The sequence below is a fragment of the Uranotaenia lowii genome, chromosome 3, assembly GCF_029784155.1.
Source record: "Uranotaenia lowii strain MFRU-FL chromosome 3, ASM2978415v1, whole genome shotgun sequence".
Classification (NCBI taxonomy): Eukaryota; Metazoa; Arthropoda; class Insecta; order Diptera; family Culicidae; genus Uranotaenia; species Uranotaenia lowii.
Genome location: NC_073693.1, coordinates 115,743,532 through 115,771,225, shown reverse-complemented (window position 1 = coordinate 115,771,225; position 27,694 = coordinate 115,743,532). Strand labels below are relative to the sequence as shown.

Here is a 27,694-nt window from a genome sequence, read left to right as displayed (position 1 = left end):
GGTAAAGAATAATCTTCACCTAAACAATCTGCACATTATTCTATATTTTCCCAGTGTATTGTTTGACATTATTCACACATTAAGGACACCAAAATTTGGCATTTTATGTTTCAGAAACCAATAAACAAAATTCTGCCAATCATTAATTTGGTTCAAGTTTGCATTAAGATAATTTGATCTGAAAATCTGATGATTTTTATCGCTTCCTATTTTTGATAATTTGATTTATTTTCATCCAAGGTTAAAATATTTAAATTTGAAAAATTGTTTTGGCTTTAAAATATCAATCAAAATCAATTCATAGAAAGTAACAAACATCATAAAACAACTAAATTAGTATTTGGCATGACCGTCTTTGGCATCTTGCATCTTGGCTTGCAAGCGTCGTGGCATCGATTCAACGAGGTTTTTGATCACACTATAAGGAATGTTCTCCCAGATCTCCTTAATCGCCGTTCCGAGTTCTGCCTTGTTCCTACAATTTTTATTTTTCAGGCGATTCTTGTCCTCCGACCAGAGGTGTTCTATCGGGTTCAGGTCGAGAGACTGCGGAGGCGTTTTGAATTGTTTAGGGGTATTATACAGCAACCAATCCCGTACGACAATAGCAGTATGTTTGAGGTAATTATCTTGTTGGAAGTAGTATTCACGAGATAGACCCAATTTATTCACGGAAGGCGGCAGGTTACGTTTGAGGGTGTTCAAATAACCCATCTTGTTCATCGTTGAGTCAATGAATTCCATGGTTCCAGGTCCAGAGGACGACATTGAGCCCCCCAACATCTGGTTGCCGCCACCGAGTTTAACAGTTGGGACCAAATTTTTGGGCTGGAGCTCCATTCCAGGTTTTCTCCGCACCATTTGCCGTCCATCCGATCTGAAAAGGTTTATTTTTGTTTCGTTGGTAAATAGAACTTTGTTCCAGAACTCTTTAGGCTTATTAACATAAGCCTATAAGCTTTAGCGAACTCCAGTCGTTTTTTTCATTTTTACCATTGAGATAAAGGGCTTCTTACGGGCTACATGATTTCTCAAACCGATCCTGTGCGCTACCTTACGAAAAATATCTGCGCTGACAGCTCTTCCGATGGTCTCAGCGACTTCATTGGCCAATTTCGGAATACTTGTTTAAGGTTTCCTTTTCAGAGTTCGCACAATTACCCATTCATCTGTAGAAGTCTAGATGCGTTTTCGTCCTCTTCCAGCGATATTTTTCACGGTTCGTCCGTATTTCCACTTTTTGATAATATACTGCACTGTAGAGTGGGTTCGCTCGACAGATTCTGCTATTTCCCGCAATGACTTTCCGCGACAACACATACTTTTATCAACGATCGTGTCGCAATGTCCGTTTCCTTGTGCTTGTTAACCATTTTGATCACAACTCTTCGAAATTCAGCAAAAAAAAACAAAAATAAACACTGCCCAAGTAGCTGCTGGGTGTTGACATGAAACACTGACAAAAAAAAACTTTCGCTTATTCACATTAGTATTGTTTACACATCAAACATTTCAGGTTAAATAAAAGGTGTACGATCAATTTTGCATACCTCTCATTTGGGATTTTTATCAACTTTTTGAATTAAAAAATATGCACAGCATATTTTTCAAAATCGTCGAGATCAGATCAATTGGTAGATTTGTAAACAATTAATGTGCATCAAAATCATGAATGTTGAACCATTTTTTCACACCAAATAAATGAAAAGAGTTAGTAAATCATGTGTGTACGATCAATTTTGCGATTAACTGTATATAAACTAGGGTGGTAGCCAAATGGATCATGTTAAATTTTGCAATCCGACCAAATACAATTTGTCGATTGGCTCAAAAAACTGTCCTGTGCAAAAGGTCAGCTCAATGGGACATGATTTAGGGGTGCCTCAAAGCGTTTGATCCTTAGAAAATGACCAGAAGGGGAACCATAGAAAATTGGAAAAATCGAAATTTTGGTTTTTATGCCAAATGTCTGCAATGCATAAAACGTCATAACTTGCTATAATTATAAAAAAATGTCAAAATTCGAATTTAGAATTTCAAAAATCACGTAAGAGGGACCAACAGACGAAAAATCGATTTTTTTTTTATTTTGATGCAAATGACTAAGAAACTTTGATTCGCAGTTGGCCTTGGACGAATACGGTCGTGTTTTTTTTTGGTATCGTGTTCCGTCTCGCGTTCTCATAACTACTTCAAATTTTTAATTATGGAATGAAGATACTTTAAACTTTTTACATTGAAAAGGATAAATTGAAGTAGAGTATAATTATTTATATGTGAAGTTTTTAGAGCAGCCACCCGGGGTTCATTTATTTTGATTGGAAATAGTGGTTGATAGAAAAGCGAAGAAAAATGGCTGGCTGTGTGATTTGTTTCCACTTACGCAGTGCAAAATTCAACGATGCCCTGCTATGCGCGATATTAAAAAAAATTGTATTTGGATGCAACCCATTTCAAAATGACTGGAATCAGGAAGAATAGAGACAGCACCGGCTGAAACATACCACCTTTCAATGGACGTTGGTGAGATCGTTTCCATTTTAAAACTTAATGCTTTTACACCGTATTTAATTAATTTTGCATATCAGTCCTATTTGCTAAGTAGGATTTGCCATGTATAGATCTCTTCCCCTACCTATCTGAATACCCTGGGTCGCATGAGTTCTCTGCACCTGAAAAGTTCATTAAGCTGTATCAGATCATCCCCATTATGATTATATTGACTTGTCACGGTGTGCATTATTGTACCACACTTATCTTCAAAACCAACACTTGAAATGAGTTTTGAATCCAGAAACTTCATCTTGGGTTGGTTTTGATTATTGTGTTGTGCATTGGCTGATGCAAGATGTGTGTAGTCACCCAATGCTATGCTATGCTATGCTATGATGCAAATGACTAAGAAACTTATGAAACATCGAGATCTGGTGTTGTCTCGAAAAAATGTCCAAAATCGACTAAATACGTTTCAATCGATTTTCCGAAAAACGGCCGATTTTGCAAGAAAAGTCCCTGAATGTCGATTTTTACCAAAAATATTTTTTTCGAAATTACTCCAGATCTCGTGGTTTCATGCATTTTTAAGTAATTTGGCCTCAAAATTAAAATTTATATTTTTCAGATTTCCCTTTCCCCCTTCTTACGTGATTTTTTAGGGTTAAAAATCGAAACTTTGAATCCTTTGAGGCACCCAAAAAAATGTATATGATCGGTTTCGAAATTGATCATAAATTTTTTTTTCATACATTGCCACCATTGCCCATTGCCACCCTATAGTATACACTACAAAGATTTCGGATCACCACTATCGGAGTCGTCATCAATCCATATTGCTTTCTAGTAGTCAATAACGATTACTTTCTGTTCACACTTATTCATCGCCTTCTTACGAAGTACATCTGTGCTTCTTATTTGATGGTTTTGCTACTTTATTATACTCAAGAAGCATAACATGAAAGTTACAAAATCGTAACTTTCAAACGAATTTTCTGTCGAATTCTCATGTGTGGTTCAAAAGCCTACTAAATACGGAACAAAAGTCACAAAAATTGCCCAAAAGTAATTTAAAGGTCACAAAAAGTGCATTAAGGTGCTTTCATCCTAATGTAGTTATGCTACACGAAAATTGGGTAAGGAGGCAAGTTTCTAAATATACTTAGCTGAAGCGCGAGACAGATGGAAGCAAGAAGAGAGTTTCTTATTGCTTATTTAACGATTTTTAAAAGCTGAATGAGAAAACCGCTAAAGCAGAACAGAAGATCATGCAAACTTTTTGAATTTTTTTTTTGTTAGATTATACTCGTTTTAACATCTTTATGCCATTCGCGACTTATATCAACGATGCAGTTGGCGTACAGTCATTGAAAAACTTATCCGGTACAACTCTGATCGATGTTAACTCTTGGGCTTAAACTCACAGACATCGGCTCGGGAAGCAACTGACTTGCCAACTGAGTAATATCACAAGCCTTAAAAAACGTGTTTTAAAACATTCTAGTATTAATAAGAATTTAAGTTTTAAGCTGCTTGAGAGGGTTTATCAAGGAATTCAATTCTTTATCTTGATTTATCCCTAAATATAGGGTTTCATGGGGCTTTGATGCTTTCAAAGTTTCACATTTAAAAAATGGAGGTTTCAAAGGGAAATTATTATTGTATTTTCTTGAGAGAATTTCAACCATCAAAAATGGAACGAAAGGGGGATGGATTTGAAAAAGCGTTTTATAGCCAACATTAGTTTTTTTTATGGAAATTCAGAAATTAAAAAAATGGTTTTCAAAACCAAAGAAAACATAACATAAGTTTATTTATGATCTAGATATGTAAGTAGGAAGATTAAACCCCATGCCCTAAACAAATGTATGTTTAAGCACTTTCAGCTCATCAGAAATCAGCCATCTTTCATTTGAAAGAAAAACTTTGGTGAAAATGTATTACATATTAAGGAATAAACGTAAAAGATCAAGTTTAGGGTTCAAACCAGATTTATTTTCAATTCTTGTAAGCCCGATACATTCAGATTTAAGTTTATATCTTTGTTTTATTGAATATCTTCATTAAAAATATTGTTTGTTGGTTTTGTTTATTTTTATAGAGACTTTGAATTTTGAATTAATATAAATAATGTTAAGCAACAAACCAATAAAATATATTTCCAGCTTTATTTTCCTTAACCTGACGATTAAGTATAAGTTATTGTATCAACAAAAAATTATGATTATTAATTACGTTATTCTTATTTAATTTTTGGCATTTCGGCGAGTTGTGAAAATTCAAGGTAGAATATTTAGAAAGAACATGAAAGTATCCTATAGGTGGAAAGATCAAAGCTAGAGCGCTTTGGGTAGAAGAAATTGAATAGCTGGTGAAAATGTGAGCAGGGCTTTTTGTTTTGTGAACAGCTTTTGAACTATTTGCGTAATTCTTTGCCGCTCGCCGTTTCAAAGTTGATAGGAAGCGATGAAGAAACCCATCGCATTCCTACCCACATTGAAACACGGACGGGTCGAACACATGAGATTGTGTACGACCGGGCAAAAAATCACCCAAGCAGCGCTCACATGTGCTGTTCTATTGCTAAGCCAATTCTATCGAATGCGATGGGTTTCTTCATCGCTTCCTATCAACATTGAAACGGCGAGCGGCAAAGAATCACGCAAGTAGTTCAAAAGCTGTTCACAAAACAAAAGCCCTGCTCACATTTTCACCAACTATTCAATTTCTTCTACTGAAAGCGCCTAGCTTTGATCTTTCCACCTATAATACTTTAATGTTCTTTCTAAATATTCTACCTAGAATTTTCACAACTCGCCGAAATTCCAAAAATTAAATAGGATTATTAATTACATAATTGTGATCACGAAATTTAAATTTTTCATTGATTCAGCAGAAAAGTGAAATTTTGGGCCAAATCTGACAACCTTTGTGAGTCTAATCTAATTATTCGAATTCTTTTAAATAACTTTTTCATACAATTTTTTTAAATAACTGTAGTTGAATTGTGGACATGGGGTAAGATTTCGAGGTTTTGGCCTTGATTGTTACTCTTGATGCGTTCATCAAAATTTAACAAAGAATTTAATATTCTTAGTTTAGAAAAGACATGCTGTTTGTAATCCTCCTTGATGAATTCTAACTATTAACATTGTAAATTTTAATTGGAATTTTGAAAGAAAAGAGCAGGCAATTTGATTACTTGTGAAATGCATGATTGTGGTTCTCAATGCTGAACTCAAATAACAGAATCATTAATCTGTGTATGTTTTTGAATTTTAGAGAATGAGTGAGTTAGCTGAGATGAAATTCTGCTAAATTATTAACCCTATGTTTTTTTTAATGGAAAAAAGCTTTTTATGTATCCCAATTTGTGAAAGATTTATTGATTGATATTTTTTAACATTTTTTATGAAATCAAAGTCAAATTTTTTTTCATAATTAAGTTGCACAAAAAGTTAACCACATGCTTTCCTAAATTTTTCAGCAAATATCCGGCCGAAGTTTAAAAATTGAATAAATCTGAAAAATAAGAAAAAAAACATTTTCAACTTTGTTTTCAAATTTATGCTGAACAGTCTACTGATTCGCAATGAAATTTTTTTTTATATTGGACAACATCAAACTTCGAGTTCTTTCTTTTTTAACCAAGTTAACTCTCAAAAATAAAGTTCCGAATCTGACAGATCGATTGCTGATTTTCCAGCAATACGGATCAATTGCTGGAAATTTTCCAGCAAAAAAGAACAAGTGCTGAAAAAGTCAGCAAAACGAATCATGTTAGCAGGTTTCCAGAAAAAAATTTGATTGCTGGACGTTTTATTGCGGACAGCAATTTTTTTTGCTGGGAAACGAGGCAAAAATTTACTGTGTACTAAACCGATAAATACAGTCGTTTCTAAATCTCCTTATTAGCATGTATGTTTTTGATAACTTTGTACAGTTTTAATGCCATCAAAAATTGAGATAAATACAAAATCTCCGCTGATATAATCATAGTTTTGAACGAAGTCTGAAACGCCATAAAAATTTTCTGCTGAAGTTTTTCATATCTGGATCTGAATACATTAGTGGGTCACTTAAAATGCTCAACTGAGCTTCCGCTCTATTTCGTCATTTTTCAATCATCCCACTTTTAAAGCAATGTTTTGGAGATATCTGGACTCAAGTTTGTCACTCTTTTACCCAAGGACATTAATCCTCTCAATTTACCGGAACTTGAGCCCCATCGAAAAATACTGGGTTATTTTGAAGCAAACATTACGAAAATACATCAAGAAGTTCAATCTTTAGGAAGAAATGAAGAAAAAGCTGTTCTCTCTAGTAGTTAAGAATGAGATACAACACTGCAAAGCAAAAGTTCAAAAAAAGAAGCTTTTTTTCAGAAATTCCACGTTTGCGACCAAAAATTCCACATGACCTTCAATATTTCTATATGTTTAAAAAGATTTATTTTTCACAATTTCAAAACATATAAAAAAAATAATACACCAACATATACTTCAGATATTAGAATTCTAAAATGATGTCTTTTTTCGGAGGTTTTCTGTTCAAAGCATTCTATAGGTCATCTGCTAAGTCAAATCGATTTATTTTTATATATAAAATTAAATCGATTTGACTTAGCAGATTACCTATAGAATGCTTTGAACAGAAAACCTCCGAAAAAAGACATCATTTTATAATTCTAATATCTGCAGTATATGTTGGTGTATTAATTTTTTTTATATGTTTTGAAATCTTGAATAAATTACCTAAACAATGAATCTAAAGTCATAAATATCGGTCAAGATATGTGAACAGTGGAACTAAATCAATTTATTAGTCAAAACAAGCGGAAAATGATTTGTTCAAAATTTTGCGAACAGCTTAGGAAGGTTAAGTAAAGACAAGCTTATGGTTTGAAATTTGCACTATTGTTATTTCTCTTGTCAATCTGATTCCCAAATGTGGGTTTTTAATCTGGATTCAACTTTTAAACATTTATTCTAGATCTTCGGTCCTGCAGCTGCTTCGGTATTGTCTACCCTTGTCTTTATTCATGTGTTTCACTGAGTGCAATTAACGAATACCAGTTCAATTAGGAATTTCAACAACCTCAGAAAAGGGTGATACGGTCAAAATTTGGTCAAGGAAAAACGCGTGTAAATCAGTGAAGTCGTTTATTTAAAACATCAAATTAAATTTATTTTTCAAGTTTAATTAGTATAAAATTCAGGAAAAATATTCAAATAGGCATCCGCTTTTCCAAATCCGAATTGCTGGATCTTACGCTTAACCCCTGTCATTAGATTTTGTACAGCCATCTTGTCCACCTTCTTCGCCGCAGAAAGCCAGTTTGCCTTGAACTGCTGCTCGTTCTTAGCAGTTTTTTTGGTCTTCTTTAGGTTCCGCTTGACAAAAGCCCAGTATTGCTCAATTGGGCGGAGCTCTGGAATGTTGGGAGGGTTCTTGTCCTTGGGAACCACCTGCACGTTGTTGGCGGCGTACCACTCCATGACCTTTTTACCGTAATGGCAAGATGCCAAATCCGGCCAAAACAGGAAAGGCAGCAGACGTTTATTCAAACACTCTTTCACGTAAATTTCTTGGTTCACAGTCCCGGAAGCTATGAAAATGCTGCTTTTCAAGCCACAGATACAGATGGCTTGCCAAGCCAGATATTTCTTCGCGAACTTTGACAGTTTCATGTGCTTGAAAATATCTCGTACCTTTCCCCTTCCTTTTTCCGTATAAAACTCCTGTCCCGGAAGCTGCTTGTAGTCGGCTTTGACGTAGGTTTCGTCGTCCATTACCACGCAGTCAAACTTCGTCAGCATCGTCGTGTACGGCCTCCGGGATCGCGCTTTGGCCGTCGTATTTTGCTTATCATCGCGATTTGGAGTCACTACCTTCTTGTAAGTCGATAGTCCGGCTCGTTTTTTTGGCTCGATGCACGGTTGTAGACGATACACCAAGCTTATTTGCGGCATCTCGGAGAGAGAGGTTAGGGTTTCGCTTGAAACTACCGGCAACTCTCTTTGTCGTCTCAGTGGTTTCCGGTTTTCAATTCCCCCCCGATCCAGACTTCCTGGCTGTCGACAAACGTTCCCCAAACACTTTAATTACATTTGTAACGGTTGATTTGGCAACTTTTAGAGATTTCGCCAGCTTTGCGTGCGAGTAGCTCGGATTTTCGCGATACGCGAGCAAAATTTTGATACGCTGCTCTTCTTTCATGGACAGCATTTTGACAACTGAAGAGTGAATTCCAAAATAAAAATAGGAGCAATATTCTACACACACACACACCTTCAAAATGAGGGGTGTTCAGGTTTTTAAATGCAAAATTGAAAGAAATACGTCAAGTTGATATTGACCAAATTTTGACCGTATCACCCTTTAAGTTTCCAAATAAAATATAACTTTTTTCAAATTTAATATTTTGAGTTAGTCTTGATACATCTTCGTACCAGAAAATGTAATAATTTCAATATGATGAATATGATGAGTGATTTTTTTTAACACATTTATATTATTAAATCCAACGTTTTGGATTCAACCTGGTATATTATCAGGAATGCGTCGTTTTCCAAACACTGCAGTAATATGGATGTTGAAACATAAAAATTTATATTCAAAATCACAGATGCAAGCTTATAACTAATAACACCTCATTAATACGATTTTCTTAAAAACTTTTTTTATTATTATTTCACAGGTACAGGAACCAAATCCGCTCCACAACATCGTCTCAGAGAATTTCAGGCTCGGACATCTACGGAAGTGCCACTCCAGTTTTGTACACAGAACCAATCTATGGAGCTCTATAGCCAGAGTCAGCGAAACTCTACAACCAGAACCGCTAAACTGTACAAAACTAAAACAAACCCTAACAAGTCAAAAAGTCAATGTTATGTGGACGAACCAGATTAATCAAACGCAGAAAAAAAACAAAACAAACATCAATTCGAACGCGTTAAACGCAAAAACACGATAGGTACTCTGCATTAACGAAAACGAAGCAGTCAGCAAACAAGTGTTTTGGGCGATTTGCACGCGTTGAAATTATTCAACGTAGCCAGCCATTCGGACAAGCAGGGATGGTCAAAATAGCAAAAACTCCTCGATGTATGATCGTGATCAGCTGCAACTTGCCGAAAAAAAACCTTAAACGATATGCACATGTGTATAACAAAGTGAGCACATATGTTGGCAGGAAGAAAAAAACAATTCATAAACTACGCCAATACGCCTCAATAATGATGCAACTTTACGTCGCTTAATTTAAGTTGCCTACTAAAAACAAAATGCCAAGTTGTAACCTTGGCAGTGAATGCGCAACTTTTATGTTTAACAGTTTCGTTAAACAAGTTATGACTAGAAACACAACAACACGTAGGATTATCAAAACTGATTAGTTAGTGAACAAAAAATGCTATTTATTTTACTTTAGTAAGGAAAACTACTTTTAATGTCACTCGGAACGAAACGGATGCAGTAGAGAGCCATATGCGCCAGAAACTAGAATCAATCCAACTTTCACTGAACCATAAGCTAATCCGGGATTGGATTGAGCCCATGTTTGTGAAAGTTTTGACTGTAGATACGCAAGATTTTTAAATAGTCGATGTAAATATAAGTAGCGAAGGACGGGACATGTTGAATGGAAATAAACTAAACTGTTTTACTAAATTAAATGGCTTTTACCAAATTTTGAAAGAAAAAATCTCAGTTATTCGAATCAGATCCACATAATATTTTTACGAGGGGTATTTTGAAGGGATTATCTCTCGAGGGCTAACCCGAATGCTATTGGTTCCTCTATTGATTTCAAGAGTATCAATGACCATAAAATTATATTAGAAAAAAATAATGTAGGAAAATTTCTTGAAGCACTGGCACAGGTCCTGTGGGTACGGGTTTTTTTTAAATACTAAACATCCGATGAAGCCTTCCATATCACGTTTTCGCAAACCAGAATGAAATATTGGTTTCGAAAAACTAAAGCAAAATTTAAAATTTCCAGATGGTCTAAAATATATGTGTGGTCTAAAATCACTCTAAAATGTCCGATACTTTTAAAATTAAAAACTGGTTTTGTTTTTAATTTTTTATTTCTAAACTATGAAACTAAGTTGTAAAAACTGGAACAGTCCAAGTTGTTTCCGATAGCTAGAAAAAAAATCAAGAATTTTTTTTCTTGACTGACCTATAAACTATGTGACCTTCCACGTGTATTCTGTTAAAAGAGTTTTTGAAACTCAAGATATATTTATGAAGTAAGAATATCTTACTCTTCTCAATACCATGGTTTGCAAACTTTCTGTTCGTAATAATGATTTTAAAATGTATTGTGCTTGTTTAATTTCCAACTCGTGTCATCTCAAAGTTAATGTCAAATCATTTTGTCATCGTGTTCATGGAAAATTTTATTTGTTGTCATAAATAAGGATTACCGCCTTTATCCGTCATCAAAAGCAGAGCTTGACGAACATCCCGTCATTAATTACACCGGAAATACTTTAAAATAACATTATTTTCCAACTTTCGAAAGGATTATTCCTCGTCAGCTGAACCGTAAACAGCAGAACGCGTTCGGTTTCCCAGTAGAAAAATAAAATAAAATCGCGCAAGCCCCTCGTTAGACTACTCAAAGATTTTTTTTACTGTTTAATCAGACACGCACCACTAACTCCCAGCAGAGCAGATTTTCGATTGGTTGATGATGGCCCGATTCTGGTGACACCGAAAAGCAAGCATCAATGAATGGCTCGCCAAATAAAATTCAAATTACAAACGTAAATCCACCGTCGTCGTCTGCGGGCTCGTTGTCTAAAATCACCTCTCTTCTTCCCGCAGTCAGGAGTTCAGGACAATAATAAATACATTTCACCAGCTAATCCCTTCGCTAGTGCCTTGTAACACGACAGAGAGCAAAAAGTTCTTGCCCGATGTTGGGTGGAAGATTAAACGTATTCCTTCCTTTTTTATTTTAAAATTCAAACCCCTTTTACAGGAATGATCACGCACGACAAGCAAAAGTATCAAAATAAATGTTACAGTTATTTGAAGGACAATGGAGAGGAAGAGTAAATTACCACCCCTTTTCCAGTCGGTTAGGGTTGTAGATTTTTCTCCGCGCCATGCGACCGGTAGGCATAGATTTCCGCCAAAAAGAAGGGTACAAACTATCTCCGCGCAACCATAGCGGATCTGCTGGTTTGTTTTGCACGTGGTTTTCGGTTGGTTTTTACATGACTTGTATAAAGTTGAAAAATGCATTCTCGCTTTGAGTGCAGCTGCCCACCTATCAGGGCATTAGCCATCATTCTCTGAAAACTTTTTCGGTGATCTTTGACCCAAAAACTGGTATTTTATCAAAAAGAAATTATATATGAAATCAGAAGATGTCTGTATGATACAAAGGTAGGTATTTGAAAATGTTTTAGATACGATTTTATCTTTATTTATTGTGATTTTCTACATATTATTGTTAATTAGACTCCCTTCTCAATACAGCTTCAATTTATAAACATTGACTTGGTGATAATCTTTTATACCCGGGATGAGCAAGACGCAGCTCTCGAGACATGTTTGTGCGGCCCGCGAAGCTTCTCTTAAATAGTATTTATTTCATGATTTATTTCAATTTTTTCCATTAAAAAAATGATATGTCAAAATGGCTAGTTCTGTTATCTTGATGACTACACTACACTTGTTCGCAGTTGCATTTGCCCCACAAACATTCAGATTGTTAACCTTTTCTTACATTCAAAGCATGTTTTGTGTTCTTTTAAAGTCATTGATGCGATATTACATATTGGGAAAAAGAAACATTGGAGTTTTTATTAGTTCAGAATGAGAAGAGTTTCCAACGGCATAGTGAAAAGATCGTATTAAATGTCGTCTGAAGTCAGTTTAAATCGGATCTGATAGAAAGTCCTCCACATTTTTTTAAATTTTGAAATAAGTTTGCTCTCGCGCGAGCTTCAAGAGAGAAAATCATCGTCATGTTCTTTTTGCAACCAGCAGTGCATCCAGATGGCTAAAAATTAAATGGGAATTTAGTAATATTGACCAATGAGAAAACTGGAAAATATTGTTGGAAAGTCTCTGATAAAAACTCTGAATTATCGACAAAAACAATATCTGTAAATCTGTGATTAGTCCCAAAAGATTTGTGACGATTTATCGGTGATGCTATTTTCAGAAATATCATTAAAAAAATCATACCAAACGTCGATAAATTGAGACATTTTACTTGAAAATATTCAATCCACGGTACTAAAGTTGATCCATAAAATCGGTGTAAATTTTCTGGGATCAAAACTTTGACAAAGTTGCTTTACTTGCTAGCAGCAATCTATGTAGTTGTGGTAAAGGTTACCACGACATCGAGCATCTTGTTTGGTCATGTGAGGTCCATCTTGTCGCCAGAGGGAACTTAGTCAACTCCTTAAGAGCCCGAGGAAAATCACCTAACGTTCCAGTGAGAGATGTGTTGGCTGCGATAGACTTAGACTATATGTTCGAGATATATCTTTTTCTTAAATCTATTGATCTTCGCATTTAACTACTTCTTTCCTCTATTCGTCTCTTTACCTACTCTTAGTTCTAAGAATTTGATTGTAAAAAACAGAATCTTGATTTTGGCTCCGTTAAACTAAAGGTCCGAGCCGTTCCAAATAAACGAGATTATTAAAAAAAAAAAGTTGCTTTAAAAATTTGCGACATTATGATTTTCCGATCTGATAATGATTCAGTGATTTTGACACTTTGCTCAACATGCAACAATGAAATAATCTTATATGGAACTTCAAACTTTTGTGTTTTTTTTCATTGTCTGTAAAAAAAATTCATCACTATTAATGAGAAACAGTGCTTCGAACATTTTGACGCAGCATCACTGTTGATGAATATCACCCTTAAAAAAGTTACCCCATTTTTGAAGACTAATAACTTTTTTGTCTTACGTCTAATTGAAATTCAGTCTTCGAATGAAATATTTGTCATAATTTTAAAGCCTAAACTACCTAAAAACCGGCCGAAGGGGACCAAAGTTATTCATGAAAAACTGGATTTTCATGTTCCTCCCGAACAAAATGTCTCAAAATCCCATACAAACTTTAGGCTCGTTAAGCGACCCCTTCCCGTGATCCGATCTGGCCCAAATTTGGCATGAGACCTTGTACTAGGCCTAGGATCAATTTTAGCCTGCAGCGCATAACATTTCACAAGCTTGAAATTTCCCATACAAATTTGGGGCAGTCTCATACACAGCCAGATCAAGAAAAAGTACATTTACTACCCAACTTTACTAGGCCGGGCCCACTGTGCAGTATAGGACGCATAGTCAACAAGAACACAGGGAGGAAGAAACGTGGACAACAGTAGTATACGTTTCCGTGATAGTAAATTATCAAATATTTTAACGCTGGAAGCACAAATGCTAAATTTGTGTGCTTCTTGATAATGATCTGTGGATGGAAATGAGGTTTTTTGGCACAGATATTCAAAACTTTAGGATACAAGTAAACAAATTCAAATAATTAAATTGTTATCAAAAATATTTTTTTGCAAAGCCATTCTTATTCCTGCATTATTTCTGAAGTCAACGTCTAAACAAAATGTTTAGAATTTTGGTGCACCATCTCTCTGGTCTTTGACCTCGGTTATAGCACTTTTGATTGCTCTTGGAAAGAAACGTTTATTGGAACAGACAAAAATTAATTAATACCGCCATGAAAGCATTTCAAAATTTTATCTTTTCAAAAGTTTCATGGTACAAACCATAAGTTTTATCTTTTATATATGCAACAAATTGTCATCAAACAAAGTAGCCCGAATTTTCAACATGTGACATAGTGACAACATAGTGACGAATCATTAAACAACTGAATTTAGAACCTAGTAGGTAAACCTGCATATAAGAGAAATGAAATCTGCTCCCTCTTAAAACTTAGTAAATCCACTAAAAGCATTGAGTTTTATGCCCGGTGAATCGCGATAAACGGTATGATAAACTTTGATTTTGTAAACAATCAGATAGTGAAAAAAAGATAGTGAAAAAAAACAACCAGAGTAGTGAAAAAAATGGCTCCTTATCATGAATTCAATGACGAGATTTAAAATTATTTGCTTGAGCTATAACAGCAATCGTAATACTTTCCTTGGTTGGGTTTTCAGTTAGTAAGCTTTTAGCTCTACGACAAATGCTCGGATCGATTGGAATCGATTTTGATAGTTCAGTTGAATTGATTGGAGTTTTGTGTTTCAGATGTCGCTTCTCTCACATTTAGGTTCACTGATAAAACCCAGAATAAAATCAACAAAACTCCACGATCATGATTTCTGTTACTATGATTTTTTAAATTGTGTCCATTACCTTGGAAAAAAAGTAGTAAAAGTAAGAGGAAGAAAGTGTCGTGATTTTACAATATTTATGAATCTCAATTCAGAGATTCACTCAGACACGTCTGTCCCTCACAAGAATAAATCAATAGGTCGATTCACGCACTGCCTGGCCTCACTGTTTTTGACATTTCGCGATTCCTGTTTTGATTACTTATTTTCCAATTCTGCACGCTGAGGAAGCAAAGCAAACATTTCGGTCCTCATTTAATTCTCATTCACACGTTTTTAGCAAAAGTACTCAGCTCAATTTTGGGATAAAAAAAAAATGAAAAAGAAAATTAGATGTTTTCAGTATCAAATGATGAAAAATCAATCATTTTGTTTATTTTTCCAGCTGGAATAGATGGACTTAAACTCAAAAGTTAAATCACTCTGATCACTGACTGGACACTCGATTTCGGTTTTTGGCGCTGCTCGGAAATGAACGAAAATGTCGATACCAGTTAAATTTTCATGCTCGAATTGCTGCCGCGCAATGTCGACGATAAGAGGCTTTTAGCCAAAAACTGACAAGAATATTGTCTATAAGTCTCATGTCAGTGTGATTAGTGGTTTAACTGACGTTATTTTTATTCCTCGAAAATATCATATCGTAAAAATTTATAATAGTTGAGCCTTTCTTTCGGAATGTTTTCCGGAGAATTTTCCTTTATTAGATTCTTCTGTCCCTGAATAGTGTTGTCGTATAAGTATGTGCATTTGTTTTACAGCTTCCGGTCAAAATAACACAGAAAATTTGCGGACAATCGATTCAGCACATTCGAATTCTTTAGAAGTTTCCACATTTGGATATTTGATGGAATTTTTTATTTCAAGTAGACGCGCTTTCCCAGAATATTCAATGCAAAGTGGGTTGGTCCAGATCAAATTTGTTGAAGAAGGGGTTTGAAAACATGTTGAAACATTTTAATAAACAAACCTCCCTTTCGAAATTTTTTACGCATTTTCAACTTCTGTTCATTTCCAAAGAGATAAACATGAGAAACCAAAAAATGCGCTAAATTTAATTCACAAAATGGAACTTGGTTTTTTGCTATCCTTAAACTGAGTTTTGAGTTAAATTTCTTGACCGTGCAGCTGCACGAAAAATTTCACCGCACCCCATTTCTCGTTCGTAAAATTTTGTAAACAGGACGTGCGAACTGTCACCACAAAAGGGAGAATACGTCATCGTGAATCGACCCATGATTGACTTTGTTTTGTTTGTTTCACCTAGTGTTGCCAAAACAACAAACGTGGCAATACAAATTTATTTTATTTATCATCTGCGAATACAACTTTTATTTTATTTTATTTTTCTTATTAAATTTGATTTATTTTTTTGCATATCCTTCATCTCATCTCTACATTCCTTCTCACCTCTATTCTCAATCAAAACTTTTTACGTCTCGTCTTTTGTTTTTTTTTTATTTTTTTAAAACAAAACTTTATTTACCAAATATCCTTAATTTTTATTCCATATTCCGCATCTTTATTCTCCATCCAATAAATTTTATTTTATTTCTGAATATCATTCGAACACCCCTACTTGACAACCCTTGGCAGTTTAGCTGTCAACAGCTGGCCATAAAGAGGAAAGGAAGAAGAAGGAAGAATATCATTCGTCTCATCTCTGCATTTTTCTCAACTCTATTCTCAAAAGAATCATTGAGGGATATTTAGAATACAAAATTTTGTATTCTAAATATCCCTCATCTCAATTCTAGATTCCATTCTCAGCCAATGCTTTTCAAATCAGAAAATTTTAATTATGTTCTGCATATTCTTCATCAAATTTGAAAATAATCTTCACAAAAGCCTTCCCAACCTGTGCTTTTCCTGTCGCTCTGTTTTGTTTACCAGATCCGAAACAATCTAAAAACATTTTTAGCAACAGCTTTCCCAAACTGTGCTTTTCTTGTCACTCTATCTCTGTTAACGAGAGCCGGAATAATTCGATTGTACTCTAATACTGTATTTGTTTATGCTGAGTGTTGCACAGGTGCACCACTAGGTGCTGTCAACCTGTTTGTTTATTCGGATAGTGTTGCACTGGTTTTGACCTGGTGTTGCACTGCCATCGGGCGGTGATCCCCCGAAAATTTTGTCAGTGTTGCGAGAGAGCGTGCGAGTGAGTGAGGTAGCAAAACATTGGATACGTTTTTTTTTTCATCGGGAACGGTGAAACACTGAACGAGGGGAGAAAAAAATACGGTATAAAAATCAGCCTTCCAAACCCAAAGGCCAATTCAAAACAACCAATCAGCAGCAGCAGCCTTAAAAATCTGCGCTGCCTCATCCAATTCCGTCTTTTTCACCGGAAGGCCAAATCAAAACAAATAATCAGCAACAGCAGCCTTAAAAATCTGCACTTCCTTAGCCAATTCAGTTTTTTTTTCACCGGAAAAGTAAACAATCAGCCGCAACAGTCCTAAAAAATGCGCTTCTGAAGCCATTCCGTCTTTATCCACCGTAAGGCCAAATCATAACAAACAATCAGTAGCAGCAGCCTTGAAAATCTGCGCTTCCTAAGTCTATTCGTCTTTTTACAGTGGCGGAATCAGAAACAATTTTGTTCGTAGCAGCAGCTTTTAAAATCTGTGCTCCCTGTGCTAATCCGTCTTTCTACCGGAGACTGAATCAATTTTTTTTTGTAGCAACAGCCTTCAAAATCTGCACACCCTGTGCTAATCCATCTTTCTACCGGAGGCCGAATTAGAAACAAATTTTTCGTAGCAGCAACCTTAATATTCTGTGCTCTCTGTCTTTTTCTACCAACCACGCCATTGTCGTTTTTTTTTTATTACACTTGATTCATTTTCTGCATATCTTTCATATCATCTCTACAGAAAGAAAAAGAGAAGCAAAAGATTGGAAGTTCCTCACTAATTTGCTGTTCTATTACTTTTGCTACGATCTAGGAAGTCACGTTTACAGCTTGAATACCACTTGAATCTTTAATTTTTTTTTTCATACAACACATTGAATCTTTCTTCAGTTTAACCAAGGCACTTCAAATGATTTTTTTCTCATGGAAACTGTTTCCTTTGACAACGCACGTCAAACATCTTGCTCGTCAAGAGCTAAACGACAAATATTTTACTTTTAAAGTTTGTTTGTTAAATCTGCAGACAAGTTTTAAAAGTAAAAATCGGATTTGATTAAAGTTTGGATAATTTGAACATTATTTTCAAAATAATCCCAATAGTTGATGGTTAGAGTAAATCCAAATTAGGTAATTTCGATTATCTTATGAATTGTCATCATACTCCTAGATTAAAAACTGGAGTTATTGAGCAAAATTCTAAGTAGAAGTTATCTCTCCTGAAGTAGCTTTTATATCCATGGAAAGACCATATTATTTGTTTATTCAAAAAATATTTCAATACTATCCAGCCCTACTCCATTTATTAACACAAACCAAAAGTTAAACAAATGCAGCATAAAATTGCAAGGCACTAACTCCTGTGTGTTTCGACCAGAAACAAAATTTTTCCAACCGCTCCCGTCACTATTTTCTGAACAAGTTTTTTTTCTCTGTGTAAAGTGAAGTATTGAACAGAGGAAGGGGTGATTTTTTGCCCAACGCGTGGTATTTGAAACAAAAATCCTAGCGAAAAATGATGTCATAAAAAATACCCTTTCACGAGCCAGAACGATCTTCTACTCTAGTGCAAATAGATGGTTACATCCGTTGTGCAGGTGGACTGAAAATCAAAGCAGTGCTATTTGATAGGGATTCCTAATACATATTTCTCGGATTCAAAACTCAGAATTGGATTTTTTAAACTTTCGATCAAAAAACAAGAACTGATCGATATTTACTGATTACCGTTTAACATATCTAGCGTGAGCTCTCATTACGTCGTATGAAACCAAATATAAACAAAAAGTTTTATTACGAAAAATACTAAAACTGACATAAACTAGTCGCAACTTCTTTCCATTTAGAATATTTGTAGCCTGGACAACATATTATATATGTGGAATACAATTTTAAAAGTTGTTTTGATAACTTTTAAGATGTTTCATATGACGTAATGAAAGCTCACGCGAGATATAATAATTTGAATTGTTTGAATTTTAAATAAAAAAAAAGTCAACAAAGGCTTTTTAAAACACAACAGTAATTGAATAAAAATGTTATGAAAATTTTTAAATAACAGAAAATGTAAAGGTCACATTATTTGTGTTACATGTGTGTATTTCAATTTTCATTTGATTTTGTATACCCTGTGGATGAAAAAGATGAATATTTTCTGAAAATTTAGAAATCTTGCGAATGACAGAAATCCTGTTTATGGGTGTTATCCTGTTACGCATGACTTCAGGTGGTATTTTAGGCGTATCACGTAACATAATCTTTCGACAAGAGTCACATATCGTAAAAACTAAGTGCGCTCACCATTACGCAACTTAACCTAATGGCGCTAACGACATGTTCAATCGCCATCGGATTTAGATCCGCTAATTTTGATGAGGGTAATCAAGGCAGCCGAACAAATATTGTACTGGCCAAACTAAGTTTCTGGACTAAAGGATGGACCAACCCATTCTGTGGCATTATCGGTAGCCTAAGGCATGGATGCATAGAAGAGTGAAATAAAATACACATTCAGAAAATCCGTTAACCCGCTGCTGATTCCGCTGGGGAATGAAACTTTGCTGCTGCACCGATTATGATTATGATGAAATTTATGACATTTTGTACCCTTTCACTTTTCCATTGGCACCCCTCCGTTTGCACCCTTTTTCGCGGCACAAGGGTAAAGAGTATGGGCTGGATAAACACATACCATATAGAGGGACTGCGTACACAATGCCTGGCATGGAATTGTACAAGAATAATGGTTATCGTTTTTGAAACCCCGACTGTGTGTACTTAAGGTTGGAGGAAAACTAACATCATTTTTTTAACATTATCGAGAAGTGAAGAATCCGGCTGCGATACAGTTGAGAGAGGTGACACTTTTCCGGATCAATGTTGTTCAAGATTGAAGCCTTGTCCTGTCAAACTGCAGGTTTTTCTTCACTCTTGTGTGTTTACAATCTCACTCTTGATTTCAGTGCGATCCATGCTTCCCATCACCTTTGAAACTGTGATAACTTAAGATTTTTACTCTGAACTGTATTCCTAGAGCATCTTTAATCCTATAATTTTTAGTTTAACAGAAAAACACGGCAAAATTGTAAAGGGGACAGTGAAAGTAAGGTCTTTTAAAAATTTGGCTTGGACAGTAAAGGACGTGATTTTTCCTTATTCACAAATTTCTCAAAATGCGCCCCACTAATTAAGCTGTCTGATTTACCACTGATTAGGAGGTGCATCTTTAAAAACTTTGAAAATTTTATCAGGAAGACTTTGATGTTCCATTTTTAGACTTAACATCACCAAAACTTTGTTTCAATATCAAAAAGGGCAACAAAGGTGCGAATTTTGATTTGGAGCACAATTCAGAACCAATGTTGATTATTTCTAACATTTTTTGTTAGCTTTGCGAAAATAAACTACAAGTAAGTAAACTCAAAAAAAAAGTTTCAGATGTTGTTCAGATGACAGGGAGTGAAAGTGTTTGAGATATTCATAGCAGAAATTTAATTTTTTTTACTCATAAAAAACTGTTATACAATTTATGATAATGTTTGATTAAAGATTACATTTTTAATGAATTTATTTATTTATTTTCGAAATATAATACTTTTTATAGAAATTTTAGTTCTAGGTCCAATGGGAGGCACCGGTTCAGTACCAAAATCCAAACAACAGTTCAAAGATGGAAATTTTGATCATCCATATCTTTGCAAATTTGAAACCTATCTTGAAAATTCTCATTTAAACTCGCAGATAAGATTATGAACTATAAATAAGTTTAATGGAAAATATAAACCATTTATGAGAACAAATATGATTACCGTAAAACGTGGTTACTTTGATCACCGGAGTAACTTGACCATCAATAAATTTTTCCACATTATCATCAATAACTTAGTCTATAGCTTGAATTTTTGAAAACTTTTTTCTACGTTTAAAAGTTTATTAATTGAGCATCATATATTTCCGTTACAATTTGAAAATCTTAAAAATCTATTTTTTCCTAAGCTCGCCAACAAACAGCTCTCCAAATGATATCAAAAAATATTTAGAAGCAAACGGGTGGTTGAATGTGAAAGAACAACTTATATACTTTGTATGTGTATAGTTATAGTGCTATTTTTTATAGTCATTTATCGATAAATTTTTGATTAAATATCAAGTAAGAATATTTTCCAAGAGTAAGCCCTTATTGGACAAATGGATAGGAATCCTATCAAATGATTAACTTTGAAGTAAAAATTAAAATGGAAATAGTGGGAGGGCTTTAGGGAATGTGTGAAGGTATAATCTCAATTGTATTTTGAAGCTAAAACTATTTAGCAATTATAATAATGTTTGCTCCTAGATGTATGAAGCATAATTGTTTTTTTTTTCGATTGGAAATGTTTTTTGAAGAAAACGTTCAAAAGCAAGGTCATATTGATAAATTTGAATTTGTAAACAATTATAAAGGTGTTTGGTATCCTTTATGATCAAGAAAACTCGTTAAAACCGTAAAAATGAAGACTGATCAATGTAACCCCAAAGTATCAATTCCTGAACAGCGAAGAAATCGATTTTTAAATCAAATTCAAAGTAGTCCAATAAATTTCTGCAACCATGTTTTACGTCCATAGGAGTCCAGTACTGGTTTTAAAAATATTAAACATGCAACATTCTCCTTAATAGGAAAAATAATCGAAAAATATTGAAAAATGTGATCAATATTACCCCGGATTACGGTATTTAAAAATAGCTGCCTTAACGGTCCAAAGTAGGGCAATTTACCCTATATATTCCATATTCCTTCTTTTCCATTAATCAAACCATCCGAAATTTCGGTAATAATTTCATCTGTATTCTTTGTTTCATGATGAGTTACATAGATTGACATTCACAATCATCATAATTCAAAGTGTTTTATCTAAGGAATGTCGTAAAAAATCTCTTCATAAAAATGAACCATAAAAATAAAAAAAATCAATCTACGCAAACATTTATACGATAGATAGTGATTGAAAATTACATTTTGAAGGACTTTAGTGCTCAATTTTATTACAGAATTCATTTTTTTTTTTTTTTCAAATAACAAAAATTTCACTCAAACTTTTCAATCATTAAACAAACCGTTGAAACTTGAATGTTAACAAAATCTCATTTAGACTGTACAACTTTTAACTTCAATTTAAGGTACACCGGGACAAGTGCAAACGGATTTCACCATGGCTCAACTTTCATATGTTCTAGAAAAATAATTAGTTCTCATCGAATTCCCGTTAAAAAAAAAACAAAATAAAAATATTAGCAAAAAGAAACTGTACTTTTGTGATTAAATTTCTATGTTTACACTTGCCCCGATCATGAAGTCAGGTGCAAAAACAATGCTTTTTCCAAACTTCGTCCAGATTCGTCAGTATATCGGTCCTAAAATCAATTAAATACTTGTCCCGGTTTGTTTCATAAGCTTTTATTGATGTATCTGCTGATTTCCAGCAGTAGAAATTACTTTATGGGACTCAAGGAATATTTAAATAAGGTAGTGCCGAGAGCCATATTGGTTTTTTTTGTGACGTCACAAAAACGTTTGTATCGAAAATTTATGTGAAAATGGTAAGACTTTCAAAGAAAAACATGTTTAAGAACGAAATTGAATTCCAATTTCATTTTGATTTAGTTGCAAGGCCTCTATTTCACAATGTTATGAAGTTTTTTAGTCCTTTGAAGATTGCATTATGTTTTTTTTCTTAATTTATTAATGAATGCATTGTCGCCTTGAAGCTAAAACGTGCAAAAATGAAGAAAATATCAGCTGCGAAAAGGTCTAGCTGGTGGATATTGTGTGTTCAACTGATTGTCATGATTTTAATCCAACGGGTTTACCATATACAAATCTTATGTACAACAATTAACATCAATTCATGATTGTCAACTCAGTTTACTAAAATGCCAATAAAAGATTGTGATTTCGATTGAAAAATTGGGTTTTGATCACTTTATTGTAATGAGGAGCTTAAACTGCACTGACTTGAACATTTTAATGGAAGAATTTGAACTATTTTTAAAGTTTTGCAAATTTCAGTGGTGAAAACCCACAATTTTTTCAAACTTCGATGGTGTACTTTATAGAAAAAATATTTGAAAATGCAACTTTTTTTGTACCTATCTTGAAGAGCAAGAATCATTCTATAATAACATGTTTTCAAAGTGGAAAATTTCCAGCAGATTCTTCGAATTATCATCGAAAAAGAAAAGTTTCCTAGTAAATTAACAGATTTTTCGTGATTGTGACGTCGCAGTATGTACCAATACTAGAGCAGGGCTGCCTTGGCACTACCTTCTTTAAATATTCCTTGTATGGGACTCTATTTTTGCTGACTGCTGTTTTAAATCAAAGACCGTTACAAATACACTAAAGATTTTGAAAGTCCACTTTAGAAACATCACTCTGGTAAGTTCGGACTTGCAAATTTTGAACTTAATTAGACCTTTGTTATGTGATTTATTCCAAGAAATCTAATAAGGGCTGCTTGAGCCACCACACGTATCGGAAATTGGAGCTATGGCTGTTTTGAACTCAATTTCCGTACCTGGGTGATCATTTTTTTTTTTTTTGAGGAGTCGATTGAAGGCTATTTGAGCCCCCGCACGTATCGGAAATGAAGAAACGACTGTTTTCCTTTCAATTCCAAAATATGTATCTAATATTTCAGAAATAGCGTGTTCAGAATTAAAATTTTTAACCGAAAAAAAAAACACTCAAAATAAGTCCCAGTTGGTATTCAGTTTTCAAGTCTGAACATGCATTTTACTGAAATATTTGAAAACTGTAGGATAATTGAGGTTTAAACAGCCAATACTCTAATTTTCGATGCGTACGATGGCTGGTCATTTGATTCCTTTGGAAAATCACACATGATAAGTATCATTTTGTTCAAAATTTTCAAGTCCATGTTTTTTCAGAATTAATTGAAAAATTTAGGGGAATCGAGGGTAAAAAGAGCCATAGCTCCATTTCCAATAAGGTGCGGTTGCTAAATTATCCTTCATTTGATTTCTCAGAAAAAAACACATAACATAAGTCTCATTTGGTTCAAAATTTTAAAGTCCGAACATGTTTTTTTCTGAATTAATTGAAAAACGTAGGGGAATAGAGGGTAAAACCAGCCATAGCTTCATTTCAAAAAGCGTGCGGTGGCTCAAACACCCTTTATTTGATTCTCCAGAAAAAATAACATAACATAAGTCTCATTTGGTTTAAAATTTTCAAGTCCGATCATGCTTTGCTGCAATGTTCAAAAAATAAAGCGGATTCGAGGGGAAACTAGCCATAACTCCAATTTCCGATGCGTGCGGTGGCTTAAATAGCCTCCATTCGATTCCTCGGGAATAATCGCATAAGATAGGTAACATTTGGTTCAAAATGTTCGAGTCCAAACTAACTGTTTTCATAATTAATCATAAAAATTTAGGAGTGCCAAATAGCCTTAATTTGATACCTTGGAAAAAATCACATAAGATAGGTCTTTTTTTGTTCAAAATATCTTAGTCTTACTTAATCATTGTTTTTCTAGATTGTTAACAGAATAAAGGGAAATTTGGGGTTTAAAATGCGTTATATCTCCGTTCGAAAGCTCGTGCAGCGTCTGAAACTATTCTCCGGATATTTTTAGGAAAGGAAACTATATTTTCATAGATATGGTTTATGTAAATGGGAAAACATTGAATTTCTTCGCGGTTTATGAACTTTTTTCCCCATTGGGCATTGTTTCGTTTACATTTGCCCAACAATTGATATTGATTAGAGTGAAAATCTGTTTTACCACTTACAAGGTGTTCTAATTTTTTTTTTTTCAAAAAATGTCTACTGCGTCTTAAATATTAGTCCCTCAAATTCACCTTTCAACATGAGAGCCAAAATATGTAAAAAAAAATACTATTCATGTCTAGTTCGTATTTGAATTTGTATGTTGACAAACAGTACAATCTTTTAGGTGAAAAATCTGAAGAAAGTTTGGTTCACCTATGTCAAATTGTATATTTGGATTCAAACAACAATTTATGGAAGAAGAAATACTTTTCTTGGTTTTTTTGTAACAGAGAAATGTTAAATGTTTGCCCTTGCGTATCTAATTCATTATTATATTTACAGTTTTTTTTTAAAGAAAAAGCATCTACTTATTTATTAAATAACAGACCCCGTACAATTTTGGTAACATCCAAAAAAAAAAGGTTTTTTTTGCCACTTTTTATTTTTTTTTCATATAAAATTATTCAAAATCAATGTAAAACGTAATGTTAGCATGATTTTTTTTTAATTTGGCCTAATTATCTTTGTTTTAAACAGTAGAAACATTACTTTTTCCATGTTTTACTGCTCAAAACTAATATAATTGAGCTATATTAAAAAATAAAATTATGCTAATTCAAGGTTTTATGTCAATTTTGATTAATTTGAAATAAAAATAAAAAAAAAAGTGACAACAAAACCGTTCGACTTTGGCAACATTCGATTTTGGAAACATAAAATTTACGGGCGTGTTGCCAAAAACGAACGGGGGGTCTGTATTTATTTATTTATTCATTTCTTCGAATTTAGAATTTTATAATTCAAGGGAATATTTCATAAATATTTGTGAATTCATTTTTTTTTTCGCAAAATACATTTCTCAACTCCAAAATTAAGGTTTGAATTTAAAAACTATTTGAAAAGGTGTTTTCTAAAACTAAGGTCTCAACTATATGAATTTTTGATAAAATTATAACTTCGTCCTAGAGTTAAAAAATTCAGTTCTACCAAATGGGATGTACAATAATTATTCTGAAACATGAATGTGAAAAGAAATTCTATGATAGAAGCACCACATTCATCAATAAGCATATAAAAAGAACGAAATTCAGGAACTTTTAAATGAGGCAGCTTAGAACTGAGGCTGGTTTAAACCTTATGAATTTACAAATAAAGAATACCTAGAAAAATTGCATGCTAACCGTTTTTGTTCAAACATCATGTTATATAGCACTCTAAGCATCGCCAGGAGCGAAAGCAAATAGAGGACATATGGTCATATGACCGTTTTCAGTATTGTTGTACCACTTGAAAGTTCTTGAAATGTAATCTACCTTCAGCCACGTTAAAATATATTGTTATTTGCTTTGCTGTTTTGCGTGTTAATGCTACCAAATGTAAACATATAAACTAGGTACCTGGGGAGAACCATGTCGCAAGTCAATGATCGGCGAAATGATAAGGCATTATGTTTGATTCAGGTGCATGCTTGCTTACCTTTCCTCATCACGCTACGTGTTGTAGGTGTAAACGAAAGTAGGGAAAGCAAATGGCAGTCTGTTGCCTACCGAAAGGCGCAAAACTTTTGAACACTCCCACGTGCGACTGACAGCATAGAACTGATCGTGCAAGGGAGCGAAAATAAAAACCGGGCAGGTAGGGATGAACCATATCGAATGGAATGTATGCAAACAGAAGAATCCAGATGATCCATAAATTTACGTAGGAAAAAAGGATGCTGCCGAGCCCTTAAATAAAATTTAAAAAAGAGTCACAGAAATGCAAATCATTGCCTCTCACATGTGCAACGACGACAAAGACGACGATCCTTCCAGCCGACAGGTCATAAATTATGTAATGTTTTGTCATTTCGGAAACAAACATGAAAAATTTAATTTATGCAAACGATTCCAATTGGGAACGCTCCTCGAGGATGCACACACGTTAGCAAATCTAGCCAACAGGCAAACTAAGAGCGGTCCCTTTTAGGAGCTCGTCAGCGTTAACGGAATCTTGCTTCGTCGCTAAAACAAATGGCGGAGGGTCTTTCTCAGTCCGTCAACAGACAGACGAGTAAATTTGAATAACAATCGCGGTGGTAATGAGCCTTTTGACTTCCCCGAGCTGTCTGGGCAATTCGGAGTAACGAATTCAGGGGCAGGTTTCGGAACAGGATTCTACGACGGATGCGTCCACTCGAAACAACATCCTGTTCGAGGAAAAACCTCTGAGGAGTTTGAGGTTAGGAAAATGATGAGTGTGGAAAATTTAATTAAAAATTTTATGACACTCTTGCATTGTTGCTGATTGGTGTTGGATTTTGTTGTGAAACGGGGCCCTGAAAAACACGGAATGGTTTCTGTCAACTGAAATAAATAGGTGACAAGGGACTTTAGTAGAATGACTTGATGACCGATGGGCATCATTCAACCGTAAAGCTGATTATTGGTTGATTAAACAATGGGAATATCGGTACTTGATTTATAATCGAATTTGAAATCGTTGAGCCAGTAGCAGTATTCAATTGAACAAACATGACAGAAGAAATTGAAAAATTAACAAGAGTTTGGTGTCATAGTTCGATCAGAGCCAAAGTGCAAAAATTATTATTTTCGAGTTAATAATGCCGAAGGATTTTAAAAATCTTGATCTTCATCAGACGTAAAAAATTCAATCTTCATAAATTTTTATTGAATTGAAACTACAACTTTCGAACATAAAACATGAGAAAGGCCTAAACAAAAACATTTATGCACGTTTCTCAAAAACCACTTCCTTTGGTTTTGAGACTCTCTCAAATTTGAAAACTTTAGATTGATATTTCTGTATTTATCTATTAGAGTTTCAGTTTTCCGGCCATTTTTCCGTTCTCGGGAATCAGGAAATCTGACAGCCAATTTTCCGTGAATTCCCGGGAAATCTTGGAAAACATGTAAAATGTATGTTCTTTGATTGAAAAACAACAG

The 27,694-nt window shown here is 34.3% G+C and overlaps 1 protein-coding gene across 1 annotated transcript in view; it reads left to right on the top strand.

The window, feature by feature from the left end:
* The window catches only part of LOC129756639 (cadherin-23), a 94,074-nt gene extending 83,949 nt beyond the window's left edge, over positions 1 to 10,125 (top strand). The window contains exon 7 of the mRNA XM_055753561.1: positions 9,194 to 10,125. Coding sequence (XP_055609536.1) covers positions 9,194 to 9,305 — 112 coding nt within the window. The 3' untranslated portion in view covers positions 9,306 to 10,125. The remainder of the gene's footprint in view (positions 1 to 9,193) is intronic.
* The last annotated feature ends 17,569 nt before the right edge of the window (positions 10,126 to 27,694 follow it).